This window comes from Lutra lutra, chromosome 16 (assembly GCF_902655055.1).
Source record: "Lutra lutra chromosome 16, mLutLut1.2, whole genome shotgun sequence".
Taxonomy (NCBI): Eukaryota; Metazoa; Chordata; class Mammalia; order Carnivora; family Mustelidae; genus Lutra; species Lutra lutra.
This window is the reverse complement of record NC_062293.1, coordinates 36,946,812-36,969,942: the sequence shown is the minus strand read 5'-3', so window position 1 is coordinate 36,969,942 and position 23,131 is coordinate 36,946,812. Positions and strand designations below refer to the sequence as shown.

The following is a 23,131-nucleotide window of genomic DNA, read 5'->3' as shown; positions in this document are numbered from 1 at the left end:
AAAAGTTGGATGGATTTGACTATATAAAAATTTTTATTTAGCAAATAAAAAGCTAAATCGTAATCTGGAAAAACACTTTGCAGCAAAGAGTGTCTATAGAGAAAATTACACCCTTCAGTAGAAAATGAACCAAGAACATGAATTAGGTAGTTGATAAAAGAACGAAAAAGGAACAATAAATATACAAGGAAAAATTTGATACTAATGGTAATCAAAGAAATGTAAAGCAAAACAATGGTCGATTGGGATTTTTTTAGTTTATAAGACTAGTAAAATTTTAAAGAGTGATAAGGGGCACTTGGGTGGTTCAGTCTGTTAAGTGTCTGCCTTGGGCTCAGGTCATGATCCTAAGGTCCTGGGATGGAAGCCCATGTTAGGGTTCCTACTCAATGGGGAGGCTGCTTCTCCCTCCCCCTCTCCCTCTGTCCGCTTTGCTCTCTCTTGCTCACTTTCTCTCAAATAAATAAATAAATAAATGAGTGAGTGATAACATCTAATATAGGTTAGAGTACAGATAACTTGTCACCCATGTTGCTAATGAGAGTCTAATGTGGTTCAATCTTTGAAAATGTGGATACCGTTTGACTTAGTAGTTGTACTTCTAGGAATGTATCCTGTGGGTATAATTGGACAGTAGTATGGGGATATTCATCATTGCATTATTTTAACATTTTCCAAATCATTAATGACCCATATGTTCAACAATAAGTTAGTAGTTAAATGAATTATGATCTTTTGTGACATTATGGAATGGTAGATATCCATTGAAATATCAAGTGTATATTAAATATATCTAAAATATTAAATATGTATTAGTATCTCTCTGTCACGTATGGGAAGATACCCACAATATATTGTTAGGTTGATTAACAGTTTATGGTTTCTAGTACATCAAAGCATAAACTTATTATCTCTGAGTGGTGGGACAATAAGTGATTTCAGCTGTTAAAAAATAGTATTACTGGGGCGCCTGGGTGGCTCAGTGGGTTAAGCCGCTACCTTCGGCTCAGGTCATGATCCCAGGTCCTGGGTTCAAGCCCCACATCAGGCTTTCTGCTCAGCAGGGAGCCTGCTTCCTTCTCTCTCTCTGCCTGCCTCTCTGCCTACTTGTGATTTCTCTCTGTCAAATAAATAAATAAAATCTAAAAAAAAAAATAGTATTATTACATCCTGATATATTACCTAATTTTTGTTAATGTTTCACATGCTTTCCCTTTTATTGTGAAAGAGAACAAAAAACCTGTTTCTTTTGAACAAACTTCAGGCCTTCGTATCTTTGGAATTTTTTTTTAGAAGGACATGAAACCTTTAAAAATTAATAACAAGATAGAATAAACATAAATATGGTAGAGATGGACCTTGAGCCAAGTTCTTTGACTGCTCCAAGCCAATTTCCTGTAAACTAGGTGACAATAATACCTATTACTTTTAGGATTTTTGAATATTACGTAATATATGTAAACTGCTTAGTATAGTTACTGCGCGCTGTAGTGGTCTACTACGTTTGCTGCCAGAGTAGGAAGAGAGAGATGTCAGGGAATACTGAGCAAAAAAAAAAAAAAAAAAAATGCAGGGAGGGAAAGAAGTTATCTTTTAACAGTGTCTTTCAAATAGCTGCCATCTCCAGCATTCCAGATCAACTCTCTTCCAGCACTCGCTAGTTGCCTGTAACTGACCTTTCCTGTTCATCCAGTCTACAAACCTTTCTTCAGGCTCTACCCTCTTTTCCCAGTTCGTCTGGGCTCTACAACAGAAAAAGGGCTTTCTTGGAGAATAGTGCAAGTTAGAAAAGGTGTCGGGACTGAAACTTTTTATCAGAATAGAATAATTGTACAGGGGTCTCTAAGTGACATGTCATCCTTGATACAGAGATCTTAAAGACCCTTCTCAAAGGTTACATAATGAAATGTTTGAGAACAGCTGTTTTAGTACAAGAGCTTCCTGAATATGAGATTAGCACATGTTAGTGCCCGTGACTTCATAAAGTCAGAACCTCTAACTAAGTGGTCCTGGGACTTAACCCTGTTAATGCAGTTTGTCCCATTGTTACCTGTGATGGTATCTGTCCTTTACAAAGTTTTGCTCTTCTGTTATATTTCTGAAAATAAATCGTGTGTCTGTTAATTTGCTTGCATTTTCAGAATATATTAAAATGGCAGATCACTATGTACCGGTGCCAGGAGGACCAAACAACAACAACTATGCAAATGTGGAATTAATTCTTGATATTGCCAAAAGGATTCCAGTACAAGTAAGAGATGCCAGCGTGTCCTTTCAGACCAGGTTTAGCCATCTGACTGTTAAATGCAAGAGGATATCCAGAGAAGAACTTTAAAATTTTATATAAAACATCTTTGTTGAAAGTTTGATAAAAGCTTTTTTTTTATGTGGGATATAACAGATCGGGAAAAGAGAGGTGGAAAAAATGAATGAGTCAAAAGTAAAATAAACATAATACAGAAGTTTTGTAAGTGTCTTTCAGAGATTATTTATGTTATCCATTTCACCTTCAAACTATCTCAAGTAAGTAAAAGCTCCTGTTTCCAGTGGAATATTCTTAGCTCAGAATATGGTGGTATAGAAGCAGATTATTTCTTCCCTGTTATATTGTGTTAGGAAATTTAGGGTAAATGTCCTAAAGCCCAGAGAGAAAAAAACTAGAGATTTATATGGCAGTATAACCACTGGATATAAATGTGGAGTTGGGTGGACAAAGTAATTGAATCTGTGAAAGAAAACCAATATTTCTAGAAAGGGCTCTATAGAGTCTACTGGAAAGGCTATGAATTGAGTTTCCTAAAGAGCAGCAAGACTAGCTGAATCTTAATATCAACTTCAGCTTATTTTGACCTCTTCAGAGGTTGTGCCATAATGGACTGCTTATTTTTATTCTCTAAAAAGTTTGCCAAGAATCAAGCATAGAAGCTGAATTAAGTGTTAGGATCTTGTGGAGCTATTGTACCTCATGGAGTAGGGCGAGTCTTGTAGAGAGTAACACAGTTTATCATGGTTTTTTTAGTGTGAATTTTAAGAACAAATCGTATTATCTTCCCTTATAGGCAGTGTGGGCTGGCTGGGGTCATGCTTCTGAGAATCCCAAGCTCCCAGAACTTCTTTTGAAAAATGGCATCGCCTTCATGGGTAAGCCTTTCTGACATACTTTTCCTGTCTTTCTGGTTCTGTCAGTTTTGCCCATGTTCCACTCCATGTTCTGCTTTTCTTCTGTTTAACATGCACTGGGCTCTTATTTTTCGTCAGTTAACAACTCTCAGAGTAACCCTCTTCGTTTCTTTTTCTTTTTTTTTTCCTCTTCCTTATTTCTTACATCCTACTTACCTTTCTTCATTTTGATTGTCTTTTCTGTCCCCAGGTTCTTTTCCATGATATATGGAAAAGGCTCTGATTTCCAAAACACTGGCCTTTTAAACTTTGCCCTTAATTTTAAGAAAATATGTGGAGAAAGGGCCTCTTTTATGTAGCAGAGATAATTGAGTATTAGGATACTCTAGCACTGTGCCCTTAAATATGAATCAGCGCCTTCACATTTGAGTGTATAGGTAACATTCTTGTAAGTGAGAGCTTTTTCTTCCGATTTTTTTGCTGTGCTATATAGCAGAGAGAGAAATCAAGAGTATATGGCTCAAAGGGTTTCTCTCTTTATCTCAGAGATCTTCCACAATGATGATTATGTATTGTAAACCCTATTAAAGGTAAATCTTCCTGGGGTGCTGGGTGGCTAGTGCGTTTAAGTGTCTGCCTTTGGCTCAGGTCATGATCTCAGGGACCTGGGATCGAGCCCCCACATTGGGCTCCCTGCTCAGTGGGGAGCTTGCTTCCCCCTCTCTGCCCGCCTCTCTGCCTACTTGTGATCTCTCCGTTGCTGTCAAAATAAATAAATAAAATCCTTAAAAAAAAAAAAAAAGATAAATCTTCCTTTTGGGTTCCCCTAAGACCAAGGAGGGCATATTTCAGACTTGAACCCCAAACTTTTTAGTCCTTATTTTAGGATTGGTTTAAAAAAAAAAAAAAGACCTTGATAACCTGGTGAAATTGGATCATGAACAATGATAAAGTCAGATTTGTCAGGAATTTAATTCAGTGTACATACTGAACTCTGCTTAAGAGCTCACTACATTAGGTTCTATAAAGGGTACAAAGATAAGTCATAACATAGTAATCCCCCAATCAAGATCATGATCTCCATAATATGTAATGTAGGGGAGATAAGACAAATACAAAAATAATCATATAGAAGACAAAATCTGTGTGACAGAGATGAAGCCAGAATATTGCAGTCACGGTTCTTTTCTTGTTTTTAGGTCCTCCAAGCCAGGCCATGTGGGCTTTGGGGGATAAGATTGCATCTTCCATAGTGGCTCAAACTGCAGGTATCCCGACTCTTCCCTGGAGTGGCAGTGGTAAGAAACTATTTGTTTGTATTTTGAAGTACGGAAAAACTCAGTATGATGTTTGGGACTGCGGCTTAAGTCTTTATTTAAAGTGTATTGGGTGATGGGCATAAAGGAGAGCACATGATGTGATGAGTACTGGCAGTTATATGCAACTGATAAATTACTGAACACTGCATGTGAAACTAATGATGTGTACTATATGTTGGCTAATTGAATTTAAATAAAAAAAGAAAATGTATTCTGATATGTGATAAGAAATAGAATCAAGGTTGATTTCTGGTATCTTGTATTTCCTAGCTTAATTAATACACCTGTGATTTTATGATGTCTTAGGAATATAAATTTTATACCAGATGCATAGATGCTAAGCTGTGATTTAAGTGATCTGGGGACTTAATTGGAATTTGGAGAAACTCTAGGAAAACTCTCATGGTTCTGTAGATTGGGATTTGCTCTGGGTAGGTTAGAATCTTCTTCACAGGTGGACTTAGGCAGAATTAGGCCTTTGAACCTGTCTGAGGGGTGACCTGGATCACTAAGAAAAACCTAAAACCAGCTTATTCAAATGTTTGCCTGCCAGTGTTTTCTTAATGCCAGCCCACTATCTATTGGTGATTTTCTTTGCCTGTTTAATACCATTCAACTTCTCCTTTGCCCTTGATGCAGAAAATGAGGACAATAGTAAACCTTTCTTCCAGGCATACAGAAGAATAAAATTTTTCTTGAAATGATTTATAGTTGACTAATCCCTTAAAGAGTGCCATGTGAATCATTCATTATAGCTGATAGCAGTATGAACTTGCATTTTTTTAGTACTCCAGCAAAGGGAGCAGACATACTCTAAAAGCTCTTTCAAATGGGAATGACCATTGTCTTGAGGCTGAACAGATTTGAACTCTTGTTACTCTGGCTCTCCAGGGGGATTGCAATATCCTCTCCAGAACTGCTGGGTCAAACAGTTTAAAATAAACGTTTGAATTTGTTCTTGTTTGAATGGAGAGGCTGTAGCATTCCCCTTGTGGCTGAGTACAGGGACATTCAGGGAGCATGGAATCATGACTCTGCTGAGGCCAATAAAACCGCCATTTCTATTTCCAAGGGCTCATAAAGATTGAATTATTTCCCAGACCTCTGGCCCTGGAGCAGGCCTGAACACACAAATCGAAGGTATTTTGCCTGCAGAGTTGCTGTGAAAAGTCTGACATGGGTTTTTTTTTTTTCGTTTTTTTTCATCTTGTAGGTCCTTGCATTTTTACAAGTTTGCTCCCTGTTAGTTCTCTTGGCTTCTTCTAGGGTCAGAACCTGAGTTGCCAGGTCCTGCAGAGCTAAGTGCCGTTAACCCCAGGGACTGATGAGGCTTTTATGGCATCCCTCTTTCTCACATATACCCTCAATTTTGGAAAAATATGAGAGCCATTTGAAAGAAGGAATAGCAGACAATTGACAAGATCAGAAGCTTTTACAGCAGCTTTCAAGTCACTGTTATCTGTTACAGGTCTTCGTGTGGACTGGCATGAAAATGATTTTTCAAAACGTATCTTAAATGTTCCCCAGGAATTATATGAAAAAGGTTATGTGAAGGATGTGGATGATGGGCTGAAGGTAGGTTACAAACTCTAGGGAGTGATGTCTTTCAACTGAGCAGTTAGAGTCACAAACAAAGCAGTTTGAACCCTGGTTCATGATATACACCTGTGATGGCATTGGGATTGTAAGAACATGAGATAATAGTTTATAGAGTAAGGAAGTGACATAGATTTAACAAAAATAATTTAAATTTGTTTTGAAGCAAACTGCTCCCCCCTGGACAGAACATTTCTTAGGTGGCTAACTCAGCTTTAAGGGAGTACCAACTCTGCCCTTTACCACCTGTTAGTGTGTGTATGTGGGGGTGGGGGTAGGGGAAGGAGTAACAAACAATTCACATTTTCCCCTGCTTAAATTCAGAACCAAGAAGTCAGGCAGACAGAGAAATGTCAGCTTTATTACAAATAGGTTGCTGAAAATGGCTTCAATATGTAGCAACAATCAGATGTGTAAACTGAACATCTGATTTCTACCTGCTCATTCACTGGGTACTGGCGGTGCTGAGTAACCCCATACTTTCCTCTGCAGGAACAGAGCTTTTACCATCCAGCTTCTTTGTATTACTGAGAGCTGACAAAGAGCATATGTTCTGTGCAGTGGGCTGATCCCAGAGGGGAAGAGTCTGAGCTGTGCATGCTCAGTTCCTCTTTCCTAACTGAGCAATCACACAATTCACTTTTTCCCTTGGGGAGGGGTGAGGGAGGGAGCCAAGAGAAGCTGGAAGTGTCTAATTTCTGTCCATCCTTGTAGCAACAGGAACCCATGCAAAAGGAGATCCTTTCTCCAACATCGCCAGTTCTTTCTTTTATCGTTCTCTCCTGTTTGTTCCCCTTTAACTTTTTAAATAGTTGGAAGTGTCGGTTATACACGCTTCCAAGTAGATGATGAAAGAGGCTATTTTAGAAAAACACACTACTCGTGTTTGACTTTGTGTGTTATAAATTCAAGAGGAACACTGAATGCTCAACTAATTTTGCTCTTTTGTTTCATTTCAAGTTAAGCCTCTTGTTATCTCCTTAATAAGAATAACTAATATATCTAATTGAATTGCAAACGCTATACTCTATTTGCTATAATTTGCCAAAGAGTAGAAGCCCTTTGTAAGGAACTAGCTATTTTGCTCATCAATTAAAATTCCTTTTTTTCCTGGTCATAATTTTTTTTTTTTTTTTGTTAAGATTTTATTTATTTATTTGACAGACAGAGATCACAAGTAGGTAGAGAGGCAGGCAGAGAGAGAGGAAGGGAAGCAGGCTCCCTGCTGAGCAGAGAGCCCGATGCGGGACTTGATCCCAGGACCCTGAGATCATGACCTGAGCCGAAGGCAGTGGCTTAACCCACTGAGCCACCCAGGCGCCCTCCTGGTCATAATTTTAAACGTAAAAATTTCTGGTAGAAAATTTGGAAGGCGGGCGCCTGGGTGGCTCAGTGGGTTAAGCCGCTGCCTTCGGCTCAGGTCATGATCTCAGGGTCCTGGGATCGAGTCCCGCATTGGGTTCTCTGCTCGGCGGAGATCCTGCTTCCCCCTCTCTCTCTCTCTGCCTGCCTCTCCATCTACTTGTGATCTCTCTCTGTCAAATAAATAAATAAAATCTTAAAAAAAAAAAAAATTTGGAAGGCTAGAAAAGAAATGATGATAAAACACCCATAAACCCACCATCCAGAGATAGATACATATTCATAACACATTCATGCATCTTCTTTCAGGCTTTTTTGATTCATTGTTTGTTATCATAAAATGATCATCTTTATTAATAGTTTTCCATATTTAAAATTACTATAAGTATAAAATTAGTTTCTCAATATGTATATATATGTGTATCTATATATATATTGCTTAGTAATCCTAGTTTCTTTTCCTATTTTTATTAGGTATAAGCATTTTCCTTATGATATTAAAATTCTTCTAAAATATCCTAAATAGGGGCACCTGGGTGGCTCAGTTGGTTGTGTTTTTGCCTTCAGCTCAGGTCATGATCCCAGGGTCTTAAGAGTGAGTCCCGCATCAGGCTCCCTGCTCAGCGGGGAGCCTGCCTCTCCCTCGGCCTCTCCCCCTGCTCGTGCTCTTTCTCACTTTCTCTTTCTCATTCACTCTCTCTCACTCTTTCTCTCAAATAAATAAATCTTTAAAAAAAGGTATTCTAAGTGGATGACCTGTGCCTAGAGCCTTCATATCTTTTAAAAAGACCTGCCTTCTTACTGACATCCTATGAACTACCCTATTTTTTTAAAAGTCTTTTCCACACTTGTGGCTGATTTTTTGGTACTTATCATTCAGTGATAACTTGCTTTTATAACACTATTTCATCAGGCTAACTCTGTTTATAAGCTTAGAAGTGATTAGCGCTAAGAGAATTTTAGAAGAGATGGAACTGTGCATAATCAACTAATTCAACATTTGAAATTACCCTTCTTTCTGTTGGCACATGTTTAGATATTGTTATAATGGAAACTAAATCACTGAGATGTTTCGACAAAGGAATGACTTAGTTATTCTAAATTTTGGTTAACTTTTCCCCACTCTACTTTTGCTGTAACAATACAATCTAGACATCTTCTGTATTGTTACATGTAAAAGCCACCTCATCCCTTTTAATAATTGATAGTATTCTCTAATAGATGGACATATTTTGATTTAACTACCTCCCTCCTTAACAGATACATAATAATTTTTAGAAAGTTTTAGGATTGTTACCTGATCATTATTAAATGTCATGAATGCAAAAACCACATGAGTATGTGTTGAAAATTAGTTTTCCTAATTTTTAAAATATTTTAGTATCTTGTTATGTTTATCTTTTATAAAAAGTTGAGTGAGAAAATAACTTGAGAATACATGAGAGTTCTGATTTGTTAAATCTTACGTGTTGTCCGAAGCTGTCAGCATTTTATTAAGTGAACTTCTTACACCTTTTTTAAAAATAAAAATTAGAGGAAATATATGAATACCTATATACTATAAGAAATTCCAGTAATATAGAAATAAATACAGTAAAAAGTGGAAGTATGTCTACCCATCTTCCTTTTATAAATTACCACTGGTGTATTTCTAGACTTTTTCTTTCAATACCCTGATATGTGGGTGTTTGAATGCATGTATAATCATATATAAACTTTAAAAAAGATACATAAGCTTTAAAAAAGATTTTGTGTATTCATTTACTTGAGAGAGAGAGACCGTGCAAGCAGGGGGAGGAGCAGAAGGAGAGGGACAAGCAGAGTCCATGCTCAGCATGCAGCCTGACATGAGGGTTCGATCCTATGACCCTGAGATCATAACCTGGGTCAAAATCAAGAGTTCGGTGCTTAACTGACTGAGCCACTCAGGTGCCCCATAAACATGTAGTTTTGTTTTGTTTTGTTTTTTTTTAATTAAAAAATTTTTTTTTATGTATACAGGATTGTCTTAAGTTGAACCATATGAAAATGCCAGTATTCAACAGTTCTTTTTTTTTTAACCTACAAAAAAAAGCACTTTATTTTGGTTCAACCTAATGCTACAAATACTGTTATGACTTTTTTTTCACCTATGTTGCCTTTTTTTTGGCCTAGTCTTTAGGACTTTTCTATTTTACTACTTTTGGACCTACCAATGACAGCATTTTCTTTTTTTTAAGATTTTATTTATTTTTATTCAGAGAGAGAGAAAGGGAGAATGCAAGCAGGAAAAGGGGCAGAGGGAAAGGGAGAGAGAGAATCCTAAGCAGATGCCGTGCTGAGCACAGAGCCCAACATGGGGCTCAAGAGCATGACCTGAGCTGAAATCAAGAGTAGGTCACCCAGATGTCCCCCAGTGACAGCATTCTTAAAGGGAGAAGGTGCCAGTTTTCTCCTTCACTGTTAATAATACTCTTACATTTTTCTTTTTCTTGAAGGCAGCAGAGGAAGTTGGATATCCAGTAATGATCAAAGCCTCAGAAGGAGGAGGTGGGAAAGGAATCAGAAAAGTCAACAATGCAGATGACTTTCCCAACCTCTTCAGACAGGTAGAATACAAGTTGTTTTTGTTTGTTTGAATTTACAGGTATATCAGAGATTCATGATTTAACTCACACTATATATACAAAGTGCTATGTTGTACACCAAAAACTAATGTTGTATGTCAATTATACCTCAATAAAATAAAAGATAATAATAAGTCATTATATAATTTGGATGTCCAGAAAATATTTAATTTTTAGTTTTGTCTGTAAGTACTCTAGTCTTTCTCTCTAGCTCCTATCTGCTTATTAGCAATGTCCAGTTCAATGTAAGGTTTTTTCAATAAGGGAACTCAAAAAATAGTCATTCCCTCTTCTGTAGAAGTGCTCAGTTTCTCAGATAGCTCTTCCCTGTATAGTGTAGTGGTTCATAGGACCTCATAGTGATAAGGAAGAGTCAAAATGCCTTTCTACATTTTTGTGTCCCCCTATTGCTGGCACTGTAAATAAAGTATGTGGTTAACTCCTGATCTGGATGCTCTTGGCTTGGCCAGACTCAGGCTCTCTGATTGACTTTACCTCACTTTAGTTCAAACTGGCTGCAGGCTCTGGAGTTTTTGCTCTGTGTCCCATCTACCTGGCCAGCTCCATAGTCTACATCCTAGTCTGTGCTGCATGGCCACCACATGCAGGTGCCCTATGGCAGGTCCACATCCTATAACTGAGGAGGGCTAGGAAAAAAACCTCAAATCTCTGTCTAACCCTCTGATTTGCAGCCAAGTGTTGTGGCCAGACTAGAAGTTACTTGTGAAGGCCAAAAAAATGATCTTGTTTCAGAGTCTTAGAGAGATGATTTAGAGACAAAAGTCTCTTCTTTACTGCCCTACAGCTACCCTCACATACTTGACTCACTTTTTTTCTCCTACCAGAAAAAGAGGAATCAGAAAAAGGAAAATTGGGACACATTCTGGTTTTTCACTCTCTTAGCTTCCCACTGTTTTTATTTTTTTCCCAGCATTTTTTACTTTGTACTACCTTTTACTAGTGTCTCTAGCCACCTTCTATTTGCCCTTTTTCTTTTTCTAAAAACCATTCAACAGCAAACTGATAGGTGTTATTTTGTTACACTGTCCTCTATTTTGAATGTCAGAATTCAAATATTACCCTTCTTTTTCTTTATATTCCTTTTGTAGTTTACCTAATTTCATAGGTAGATCAATGCCTTGTGGGGTCTAAAGAAAAGGTCTTTCACTCTTAGAAGTAAAAGAAAAAACACATTAATTTTTTTAAAAAGTATAATTCCTTTAGATATTTTAAAAGTACTTATTACTGTGGAATCAAATAGTTGAAGAATCTAGAACACTAAGATTAGGAAGTTTTACGTGAAAGTCCTCAAGTTCAAATAATGATTAACTAAATAACAAACCAATCCTCCCATTGAGAACAAACTAGAATAGCTGGACGAAAATTTTTTTAAAAGTCTATTTATAGGCATTAGAGACTTTGCAAGACAGTGAAGAGTTATGGGGCTAAATAAAGTATAAGAGAAGAAGGAAACATGAGGAGGTGGCATTTGAGGCCACTTTTCTCCTAGAGATATCTTCTAGTTTGAGAAGAAGCAGTTAAAAAGCTGATTGGAGTTTTCAACAGTCAAAGACTTAAAGGACAAAATTTAGCCTTTAGAGTTTGCTAAGGAAGGTTCCCTGTAAAAACCTCCCAGATTTTAGGTTGGGATCTTAAAGACACTATACCTTAGGAGTAAAAATAAACTGGAAATAGACCAGCCTTCAGAGGGACTAAATCTCAGCTTCAAGATACTCAAACTTTGATTCAAGCAAGGGGTTCAGGATTACTGGTGTCACTATCCACCAGAAAGAAGCACATTTAATAACATCCAGAACCTCAGATTATTTTTTTTTATCTTTCAAATGCTGTCATCAAATAGCCGTTTCAGAGTAAGCAGGCATATCAAATTACATGACTGAAAATCAAGAGAAATAAAAGTCAGTTTTAAACAGACCTGCAGAGAGTTTATATAATGGATCTTTCAGACAAGGATTTTGAAGTTAACTATCCTTAATGTATCCAAGGAAATTAAAGACAAGAATTTGGTTGGAAAACTGGAAACTAAAGAAGAAACAAATTCTAGAACTGAAAATACAATAACTAAAAATAAGTCAATAGAAGAGTTTAATAGCGTATTAGATGCAGTTGAAGAGAGAATTAGTGACTGGAAGATAGCTCAGAAGAAAATTCAGACCAAAGCATGAAGAGACAAAAGGATGAAAAATACAGAAGAGAGCATGTAAGAGATTATTTGCAAAGATGATCATGATAACTCCTCCCATCTCTCTATACAAATCCCTGTGATTTTTGCCTTTCCTCCCATCAAGAAAGACTCTCCCACTCTTTGAATTTTGACTAGCCTTGTGACCTGTTTTAACCAAAAGAATGTAGCAGAAATGGTATATAAGTTCTGATGTCTAAACCTCAAGTGGTCTTGTAGTTTCTGCCTTTGCCCTCTTGAAGTGAGCCTCAGACTGACAAGTGAAGAAACCACTCTAGCCTTTTGGAGAAAGAGAGGCCACATGATATATAGATGAGTAGTCCCAGCTAAGACTTCCTAGACCTGGATGCTGACAGCACTGTATTTGAGACATGCAAGTGAGACTCTGTTAGACCATCCAACCCCAGTCAAATTGCCAGATGACCACAGCTGCATGAGCAGCTCCTGGCCAGGATCAGCAGAGCTACCTGACTCTGTGCCCTGCTCAAATTGCTGTGAGCAAATAAAATAAAATGGTCAATGTCCTAGGTTACTAAATTTTTATTGGTTTGTTAGGCATCACTGGGTAACTGCCACAGAAATTGATACCCCAAAGGTGTGATGCTGCCATAACAAAAAAAAAAAAAAAAAAAAGTGACATTGACTTTAAGACTAGCTCATAGGTGCAGGCTGAAAAAAATGATAAGATAGTTAATGACGCCTGGAGGAATGGAATGGTGAATAAACTGTTAGTGGAGGCTGGATAGGCAGTGAGGGAATTGTTAATAGAGTCTGACAAAAAAGTTAACACGTGTTCTGTAATGATGGAACAATTGCCTGAGGTAACTTGGAAGATAATATATTTAATGAACTCATGGACCTAGTTAAGGAAATCTCTAGACAGAGTGTTGAAAGCATCTGTTAAATCCTTCTAGTTACTTATGCTAAGGAACTATATGAGAGAGATGAGCTAATGAAGGTATTTCAAGCTTGTTGAGTTTGAAAATAGAGCTTTTTCTCATTCCCAGTCTCCACCCGGCTAAAGAATCTCAAAGTAAAAAATGACTTCCGGGTAAAGGCCAAGCAAGAATACCTGTGAGATCCTTTAAGGTCTCAGAAATATTCAATACACTACTGGGTAGATTACCCTCTCAGTTAACAGGAAAGAGCTTCAGAGAATTTTAAAGGTGTTATTCCACAGCAGCCTGATATGCCCAAAGTAATGAGATACCTGTGTAGAAAAGTTACAGATATTTTGGGGCAAGGAGTAAATCCCTCAGTGTGATTCGTAGGAAACCCACAACATTTTCAAGAAACTTGTATTGATGATTATACCAGAGGGTCTGAAAGGGTAGTTCAAACTTCATAGAGGCTCTGTGTCTTCAACTTCTATAAACAGGAAGCAGACTGAGAAAGCTATTCAGCTGTAAATACCAGTCATTTCTAATAAAAAGATTTGTCAGAGAACAGGGCTGGGAAGAGGGCAGAGCTAAAAGCAGAGGAGAGCCATGGATTAGGGAGATCACTCCCAAGTTGCAGAACAAGGACCCTAACAAAATTTCCCTGTCCCTAGAGTCAGAGAACCCAGGCTGTACCCATGTAGATTTCAGAGTCACTATGGAACAGTGACTGCTGTGTACTTCCCATCTTCTCTTCTTTGAACAGGAATATCTTGACAGTTATCCTTTCCCCATCTCATCATTAAATATTGGGGGTGTTGGGGCAGATAACTTGTCTTTTTAGTTCCCAGATCGTTGGATCAAGAGAAACTGCCCCTGAGGAGCTGCTCCCAAGGAGTCTCATTCGCATCTGGACATGATTCATGAGAAAATGGACGTCAAGCCTGATGCCATGATTGGATGACTTTGGGGGTCTTGGGAGGGGGTGAGTCTATTTTGCATGTGGGAGGTATATGAATTATTGTGGCCAGAGGGTGGACCATAGTAGATTGTTTGCAGAGATGGCCGCAATAACTCCTCCCATCCTTGTATGTATATCCTTTTGCAATGTGATTGCCTTTCCTCTCATCAAGAGGTGGCATCTCTTTTCCCACCCCTTGAGTCTTAGCTGGCCCTGTGGCTTGCTTAAACCATTAGAATGTGCCAAAAGTGGTGTCATGTACATTCTAGAGCCTAGAGCTTGTGAAGTCTTGCAGCTTCTGCCCTCACCCTCTTGGAATGCTGCATTGAAGAAGCCTGATCTAGCCCCACTGGAGGATGAGAGTCCACATGCTGTAGAGATTAGCTGTTCCAGTCAAGGCTCCCTGGACCTCCCCACCGACAGTCAGCGCAAGTCACCAGACATTTGAGTGAGACCATTCAACCCCACTTGAACTACCAGGTGATGATATGCATACGAGTGACCCCAGGCAAGTCCAGAAGAACTGTCCAGATGAGGACAGTATCATGAGCAAATAAAATGATTGATGTCCTCAGCAATGATGTCTCCTGAGTCTTGGGGAGACTTGTTACATAGCAAAATAGCATAAAAGACATATGGGATACAGTGAAACAATCTAACATCATGGGCTTTGAATCTCAAGAGGAGAGAGAGGATGGAACAGAAGCAATATTTGATGACATCATGGAGCAGAAACCGTATTTGTAGAGCTAATGGCTAAGAATTATCTTGAACTTAGGAAAGATACCAAGCACAGATTTAAAAAAAATATATTGTGAGCCCCACAGGACAAATACAGAGAAAACCACATCTAAGATAACCGGAGTAACTCTGCTACCTCACCACCCCCGTAAAAAAAAAAAAAAGAAGATCTTAAAGCAGCTATAAAAAGATTACTTGCAAAGGAGTAACAATATGATTGATAGCATGACGTCTCAGTAGAAGCAGTGGGAACCAGAAAACATTGGATGATCTTTAAAAGTGCTACAAGAAAACACCTGCCAGGGTAGAACTCGATCTCCGGTGGCAGTGTGCCCCAGTGCTGAATATCCAAGTCCTTTGAGCACAACACTGTCTGTGATGTAATGCGAACCAAGAAAGCACCTCGTCTGGAGCAGGGCGTTCATTTGGCTGTCTACAGTTGATGGCAGGATTTTACCCTTCTGTGGGATTTGTGTGTGTGTCTTTTCAAACTATTTTGTTTTTTTCACTTTTGTAACACATCGGGTGTTCCTGTGTTTCCTAGTCACCAAGTAGTGCTGGTTACATAACAAAGAATGTAGGATCTTAAAGATAGATGAGGGCATGAACTATGTTTTATTCATTGCTGTACTCCTACTAATTCACGTGGTCCCTGACACTTCTAGGCATCTGCCTGTTGAAATTGAAGCAGCTTATCAGGATTGAAAAAAAATGCTTACCACTTAAGAATTTGTTTTATTTCCTTTCCTAATGTAGGTTCAAGCTGAAGTCCCTGGGTCTCCTATTTTTGTGATGAGACTAGCCAAACAGTCTCGTCATCTGGAGGTACAGATCCTAGCAGATCAGTATGGCAATGCTATCTCTCTCTTTGGCCGTGACTGCTCTGTACAGCGCAGGCATCAGAAGATTATTGAGGAAGCACCTGCTGCTATCGCTACTCCAGCAGTATTTGAACATATGGAACAGGTGTGTATATGAAAAGCTGCCTTCTTTTTTTCTTACACAGGACTACTGCTCATTCAGTTCATATACCAGTCTGCAAATAGTGAAATTTCAAATAGTGGTTCTAGATAATTGATAAGATTATATCCTTTTCCTAAAGGACAAATGATTCCACTGTTCTCCCTCTAAACATTTCAGGCTCTCAGTCATTTCACGGTTTTGAAAAAAATTTAGTGTACTTTTTTTTTTAAATGATCTTATTTATTTATTTGTCAGAGAGAGAAAGCGAATACAAGCAGGAGGAGTGGCAGGCAGAGAAGCAGGCTTCTCACTGAGCAAGGAGTCTAATGTGGGACTTGATCCCAGGACCCTAGGATCATGACCTGAGGCGAAGGCAGACACTTAACTGAATAAGCCACCCAGGTGTCCCTAGTGTACCATTTTGAGTAGAGGTAAAGAAAAGAAATTTTGGGATTTTAAAATCTTACTGTCTATATATATATATATATATATATATATATTTTTTTTTTTTTTTTTTTTTTTTTTTTTTTGAGAGAGAGAGCACATGCTCAAGTGGGGGAACAGACAGAAGGGGAAAATCTTTTTTTTTTGCCCAGATTTTATATATTTACTTGGGGGAGAGAGAGAAGACACGAGCAAGGGGAGGGGCAGAGGGAGAAGCAGGCTCTTTGCAGGGCTCCATCCCAGGATTCTGAGATCATTACCTAAGCCACCCAGGCACCCTTAGAGGAAGAGAGTCTGGCAGACTCAGCACTGAGCATGGAACCCCACATGGGGCTCAATCTCAAGACCCTGAGATCATGACCTGAGCTGAAACCAAGAGTAGATGCTTAACTGACTGCGCCACCCAGGCAACCCTGATTTTTTTTTTTCCAACAAGTTCATGGTAAGTGGGTAATTCCATTTTCTAGTTGATTATCTTTGAATCTTCAGATGTATTTATTCAAATCCATTATCTCTTGAAAGGTCGTCTACACATCTCTAAAGTTTATATATTCTGTATTTTTGTGTAGAAAAGAATCTCTCAGTAGTCTTGCAGGATCCCTTGGAAACAGTTGTAGTTTTTGGGTCTGAACATGATCTTTTCTGGAATAGTGACTGAGTCATCTTACTGGAAATATATTTTCCATCTCTTTTCTCATGAATTTCAAATAAGCTAAATATATGGTCATCTGTGTTGGAAGTTTAATTCCTACACTGTGTGAATTTATTAAGAATCATTCTTTAACTGTTATAAAAAAAAGAGGCCTCCAAAATTCAGTGACTTAAACAAGGTATAAATTCTCTTATTCTCACCATCATTATGAGATGAATTGATATCAGGGTTTATTGCTCTGCCATTCACTAGGAATGGGGTCAGCAAACTACAGCTTCTTAGCCAAATCCAACCTGCCAACTTTCTTTGTAAATAAAAAGTTACTTCATCACAGCCATGCTAATTGATTTATGTCTGAACTGGCTGCTTTGTTGCGGCAATGACAGAGTTTGCGTAGTTGTGGCAGAAACTCCATAGACCACAAAGCTGAAAATAATTACTATCTGGTTCTTTAATGAAAGTGTTTGCCAACCCTTGCCCTAAGGTGTTATTATCTTCATGATTAAAGCTTTCTCACAAGATGAGGTTCATATTGTAGCCTGTGGGAGGAGGAGACAAAGGACTAGGAGGACAAGCATGTAAAAATGTGATCAAGAAGTTACCCACATTACTTCTGTTCATATCCTTTTGGGCAAAATTCAGTTACACAATCACACCTAGCTGTGAGGGATGTTGGGAATTGTAATCACTAACTGGGTGGCCATATACTCAGCTGAAATTGAGGAGATGCTAATACTAGATGAATGACACACAGAAAAATCACTGGAGGGCATTTAATAATCTGCCTCACTCTGCTCCTCCGGCTACCCATTATCTTTTCACACCCCTTTTCTCACTCTACTTTCTCACTAGCATTCTTAGTCTTTCCCCAAAGAAGATAGCCCAAAGTCTCATCAGTCCAGAGTTAACTACAGTCAGCTCAGAGTCCAAGATCTCTAGGTCATGTACAGTTCTCTGCATTAAATGTTCATGTGGCTTTTCATGGGCCAGTGGCCTAAAATACAAGTTATCTACCTCTGGTCACCTCCCTCCAGCATCTACCCAATATACAGTGGTGGAATATGAACAGGATAACTCCCATTTGGAAAAAAGAAGAATGAAAAATATACAATAATCATTGGCCCATAGCAGTTCGCAGATCCTTCTAGGCAGGAATTGTGATGATTTCAGTTAGCCCTTTCTCTGCCTCTGGTTCTGCTCTCTGGCGGTAAATCCCTTGCCCATCATCCCTGAAGTACCTGGCTTTGCTCCCTGTGAAGTTCTTCCTCCTTGAGTTTTCTCTGTGATTGGGCCTCGGAGACTATGCCTTCTTTGTCAGAGCTGGTGCAAGAGTGGAATCACAAATATTACTCCCATTATCAATCACAGGCTTTTCAAGGCCACATTTGTGGTATGTTTAGAAATACAGTTCCTTCAAAACTTAGTTAAGTTTCTGGATTATTTGCTTCCAGCCAGCTTCAGATAGGAGTAACCACACTCCCAAGATTTCTAGATACATTGTTTTCCTCTATTAGTCGATCTTTGATACTGGGTTGCTTCAGGGTGAGAATCTAACCTGGTTTTGGGGTACAAAAGCAGTTGGTTTTTTCAGTCTGGCTTTTTCTGACTTTTTCTTAGGGCTTATTTGGTGTGTTGTCTGCTGTCCAAGTTATTGTGGAAAACAGTTTACTGAATGTTTTGTTATGCCTAACAATGAGGCCCCAACCTCATTGTTGGAATCAAACACTTGATTGTTTTGATTTTTGCTTGATTTGATTCAAGCTACCCACTTTGGTTCCTTGCTACCCACTACTCTGTTGCTAAGCTAACATCCCATATTTTAATTTTTTTAAATAGTAGCATCCTACCTTTATTTTATAATTTCTGTATTGATTAGTAGACATGTTAAGCAGTTTAATAAAAGATCTAAAAAATAAAATGGCCTAGATGAGGTAGAAGTTTCCCTTCCCATCATAATCTGAGGTGAGCTCTCCAGGGTTGGTAGGACAGTTCTGCTTCCTGAAGCCATCTTGCAATTCAGTTTCTTTTGTTTTGTTCTGTCATTCTTAGTGTGTTTTCATCTGCATGGTGGAAACTGGCTTGAACTATTGTGACTATGTTCCAGAGCACAGAAAGGGAGAAGCTAGGAACAGAGGAAAAGTAATTTCCTTTCCAAACCTGACTGAGGGCTGATGCATATTACTCACAAATGCTGACATTACATATGTCAAAACTGAGTCACTAGCTATAAGAGAGGTTACAAAGTCTAGTCTATAGCTGGACAGCCATGTTTCTAGGACGATTACTGGGAATACTGAAAACCAGGACACCCAGAATAGTCTGCCATGGTGGTATGTTTTTTGGTTTTTGGGGTTTTTTTTTTGCCAGCATACACTTACAGCTGAGAGGGTGAGGTTGCTTGTGATCCCAATTGAGAAATGGTTTTCCCATCTCTGGATTGAGTTTGCCATCCATGTCTTAGGGGCCTTATTTAGTAATCAGGGAGAGTGAAATTTACTCTTGTGTGGCTGAAAGCCTTTGGAGGCACTTAAAAATGGTGGACATTTGAGTCAGGGAGAGAGGGAGGGGCTACAGTGGTCCGACAGCTGGTCAAGGTTGAGATACTTATGTCGACTTACGTTTCTTCTTCAAGTGTGCGGTGAAACTTGCCAAAATGGTTGGTTATGTGAGTGCTGGGACTGTGGAATACCTCTACAGCCAGGATGGAAGCTTCTACTTTCTGGAGCTGAACCCTCGGCTGCAGGTGGAGCATCCTTGTACAGAGATGGTGGCTGATGTCAACCTCCCCGCAGCACAACTCCAGGTGAATCACCCTGATCTTGGCTGAGCGAGTTGCCTGAAGGAGTTCTGAATGTCCAAGATGCCTGAGAAACGGGTTTAACCGGTGTCTGCTAAGAGAGAAGCACCTCCTATCAGAGTCTCATCTTGTGTTCATCTCGTGCTGTATGGGTTGTGATGTGTGGGTTGGTTTTCCTGATGTGGTACAAATCTAGTAGTACTATCATGTTTTTTAGGCCAGACATGTTTGGGAGAAACTGTCATATTTTAGAAAGAAATTTTTAAATAATTTGCTTTATTCAATTAATTTAATTGTAAAAAACCTTATGACTTTGTCCTCTTCTCCTTTTTTTACTCGTGTTCTGTAATGAAGCACAGTGGTGGTGGATGTTTTTCCCGGCAAGACTCTGGCAGCACTTGTTTATTTTTGTACTGTTTAAAGTGCGTGTTGTCAATCTCGTTTTCTCTGTTTGGCCCAGGAAACAAATGTTATGGGAGGCAGTAATGGCTAATGGTGAGGTTTGATATCATTTGTATCGAACACATTCTCTGCCCACAATGGGAGCTCCTTCTGGGTTCCCATTAAGTACTAAAGATTGATATACTTTCTCAGTGGTTTGTGGGAATAATTATGAAATAATTATGACACAGGACTTTTTAGTTGTCTGAACTTCTTGGGTAGTCATGTATGCTGACTCTCCCCTTATGTATTTTAGTCCTGCTCCCTTAAAGGAGCGGTGTCAGCAGACACACAGGCAACTTAGGGTTCCTTACTTGATTGTTGTAGAATACAGGCTGCAACAGAAATAGAACATTTTAGGTGGTGGCTACTAAAATGAAAAATCTTGTAGGTAATCTGTTAACCTCCACATTTTAAGGAAAATACCCTTGAAAAAATGAGTGATGTTTTTCTTTTCAGATTGCTATGGGGATCCCTCTATATAGAATCAAGGATATTCGTATGATGTATGGGGTATCTCCCTGGGGCGATGCTCCCATTGATTTTGAAAATTCTGCCCACGTTCCTTGTCCAAGGGGCCATGTTATTGCTGCTCGGATCACCAGTGAAAATCCAGATGAGGTAACCCATCACTTAAAAGTTTCACACTTTTTTTTTCCTTGTGAATTTTAATATCCATCTGGTATCTGAAGACCTGCTTCTGTAAGAATCTTGGGACTTCCTCTGGAGAGGGAAGTTTACAGAAGTCTCATCCGAGCAGACAAATAAGTGATCACTGCTCTATTGACCATTTCATCCAACTTCTGTCATTACAGAGTCTTCATTGGATCTGTAGCCCTGAATGCTGGCTCTTGAGCCTTTCTGATTTTTGTGCATCATTTCTGCTTCCCTCTGTGATTAACACAGAGCCTAAATAATGAACATATAAATGCTCTCTTCCTTAGAAATATATTATGGTTTCTCCTGTTCTTCATTCTCTAACAGGGTTTTAAGCCCAGCTCAGGAACAGTTCAGGAACTGAATTTCCGTAGCAATAAGAACGTTTGGGGTTATTTCAGTGTTGCTGCCGCAGGGGGCCTTCATGAATTTGCTGATTCTCAGTTTGGTCACTGCTTCTCCTGGGGAGAAAACAGAGAGGAAGCGATTTCGTGAGTATAAGAACCTTTGATTGCATTTTTAAAAAAAAATTGTGTTAATCTTCAGTGAAGGTGTGAGCTTCTGCTACAGAAGTACTGATACGGACAATGTTTTGGAAGAAACACATCTTCAGTTGTCCCTGCATTCATGTTGTGTTCAATTACACAGTGTTTGGCAGATGGTTTTCCATTCTGAGTTTTTTCAGGGATTTCACATATTTCTGATAAATTTGTATAATTGGTTGCTTTAAAGAAATCACATTTTTCCATAGAAACAATATTGTTTTGGCGGGGAGGTAGATTCTTGACCAAGAGCTTGGCACCATATAAAATCATAGATAAGATCTGTTATTTGTCATCCAAATAAAGGTATGGCTGTAAATGCCCTACAGGCTTAACGTTTTTTTTTTTTTTTCTGATCCAGACCATTTATTTGCTTTTGAAATTACATACATTAAAAATGCAAAATAGTTATGAAACATAGCTATATATGTTTTCAAGAACAGAAGGCTTATGTCTAGTTTCTGGATAAAATTTATTCCTTTTCCCTTTCACGTACATTACTAGAGTTATGAATTTGATGAAAAAATTAATGTACTGGTTTTGAAAGTCTTTTTTTTTTTTCTGAAAACAAAGTTAAATCTCAAAATTTCTTCAAAACTTAGGACTCAGAGGTGTAGTCCCCTTTCTTCAGTGTCTACTGCTGCTTGTTTGTTTTTAGATTTATCTTTTTTTCACACTGAGGGAGTGGGTAACTACAGTTTCTCAGAATTAGAGAAAAATTGGCCATCTAGATAAAATCTAGCTGGCAAACCTTATCCTAGGTAAGATGAAGTGGGTTTATGGTTAGGTGGGAAGATTTGAAGTAGCCTACAGTCTTAATTTAAAATAATAAAGTTAAACTGCTTTTTACATGAAAACGAATAAGGGAACTCTCCACATTGTTTACATAAGAGTCCTCAGTGTACTATGAACTGTACACACAGCTTGTACACATGTAACTTGTCTATAGTGTTACTAATATATAAATATATTAAACATAAAATAGAAATACATTAAATATAAATATATTAAACATAAATATAATAAACATCTATTAAATGTAAATATTGAATATTTTATTTTATTAATTAAACATAAAATATTAAAATCAATTTTGCTTTCCTGAAAAGTAGGACTCTAGAAGATAATTTACACTTCAGATATTTTAGAATATCTATCAAAAATTGAACTAGTACTATTTTTTTCTATATTCTTTTTTTTTTTTTTAAGATTTTATTTATTTATTTGTCAGAGAAAAAGAGAGATAGAGCGAGCACATGCAGGGGGAGTGGCAGGCAGAGGGAGAAGCAGGCTCCCCACTGAACAAGTAGCACAACGTGAGACTCAGTCCCAGGACCCCGGGATCATGACCTGAGCCAAAGGCAGACGCTTAGCTGATTGAACCACCCAGGCGCCCCATCGTTGTCTGTTTTCTTATACCATGCATTTATAATCATTTCTTTGACCTTTAAACTGAACACATGGACTGTGTAATCAAGAGTATTTATTAAGAATGTTGAGGGTTTTTTTGTTTTTGTTTTTTAAGATTTCTATTTATTGGACAGACACAGCGAGAGAGGGAACACAAGCAGGGGGAGTGGGAGAGGGAGAAGCAGTTTTCCCATAGAGTAGGGAGCCCAATGCAGGACCCCAGGACCCTGGGATCACAACCTGAGCCAAAGGCAGATGCCCAACGACTGAATCACCAGGCGCCCCAATAATATTGGTTTTTTAATAACTTATTTAGAAGTAGGGAACTCTTAATTTTTCTCTGTTTTGCTCTCTTCTGTTCTTCCCATTTATTCAAAACTGGAAGTAAAGTTTTTCAGAATTAAAGTAACACTACCAGTAAAACCATCTGCTATAAAGC

The 23,131-nt window shown here is 38.4% G+C and overlaps 1 protein-coding gene across 11 annotated transcripts in view; it reads left to right on the top strand.

Moving 5' to 3' along the window:
• ACACA (acetyl-CoA carboxylase alpha) overlaps positions 1–23,131 on the top strand; it is a 243,255-nt gene that overhangs the window by 57,294 nt on the left and 162,830 nt on the right. For all 11 annotated transcript variants that reach the window (XM_047708298.1, XM_047708296.1, XM_047708299.1 and 8 more), the window contains 9 exons: positions 2,142–2,251; positions 3,060–3,141; positions 4,320–4,418; positions 5,908–6,014; positions 9,875–9,985; positions 15,543–15,752; positions 19,478–19,648; positions 20,543–20,704; positions 21,068–21,231. In XM_047708298.1, coding sequence (XP_047564254.1) covers positions 2,142–2,251; positions 3,060–3,141; positions 4,320–4,418; positions 5,908–6,014; positions 9,875–9,985; positions 15,543–15,752; positions 19,478–19,648; positions 20,543–20,704; positions 21,068–21,231 — 1,216 coding nt within the window. The remainder of the gene's footprint in view (positions 1–2,141; positions 2,252–3,059; positions 3,142–4,319; positions 4,419–5,907; positions 6,015–9,874; positions 9,986–15,542; positions 15,753–19,477; positions 19,649–20,542; positions 20,705–21,067; positions 21,232–23,131) is intronic.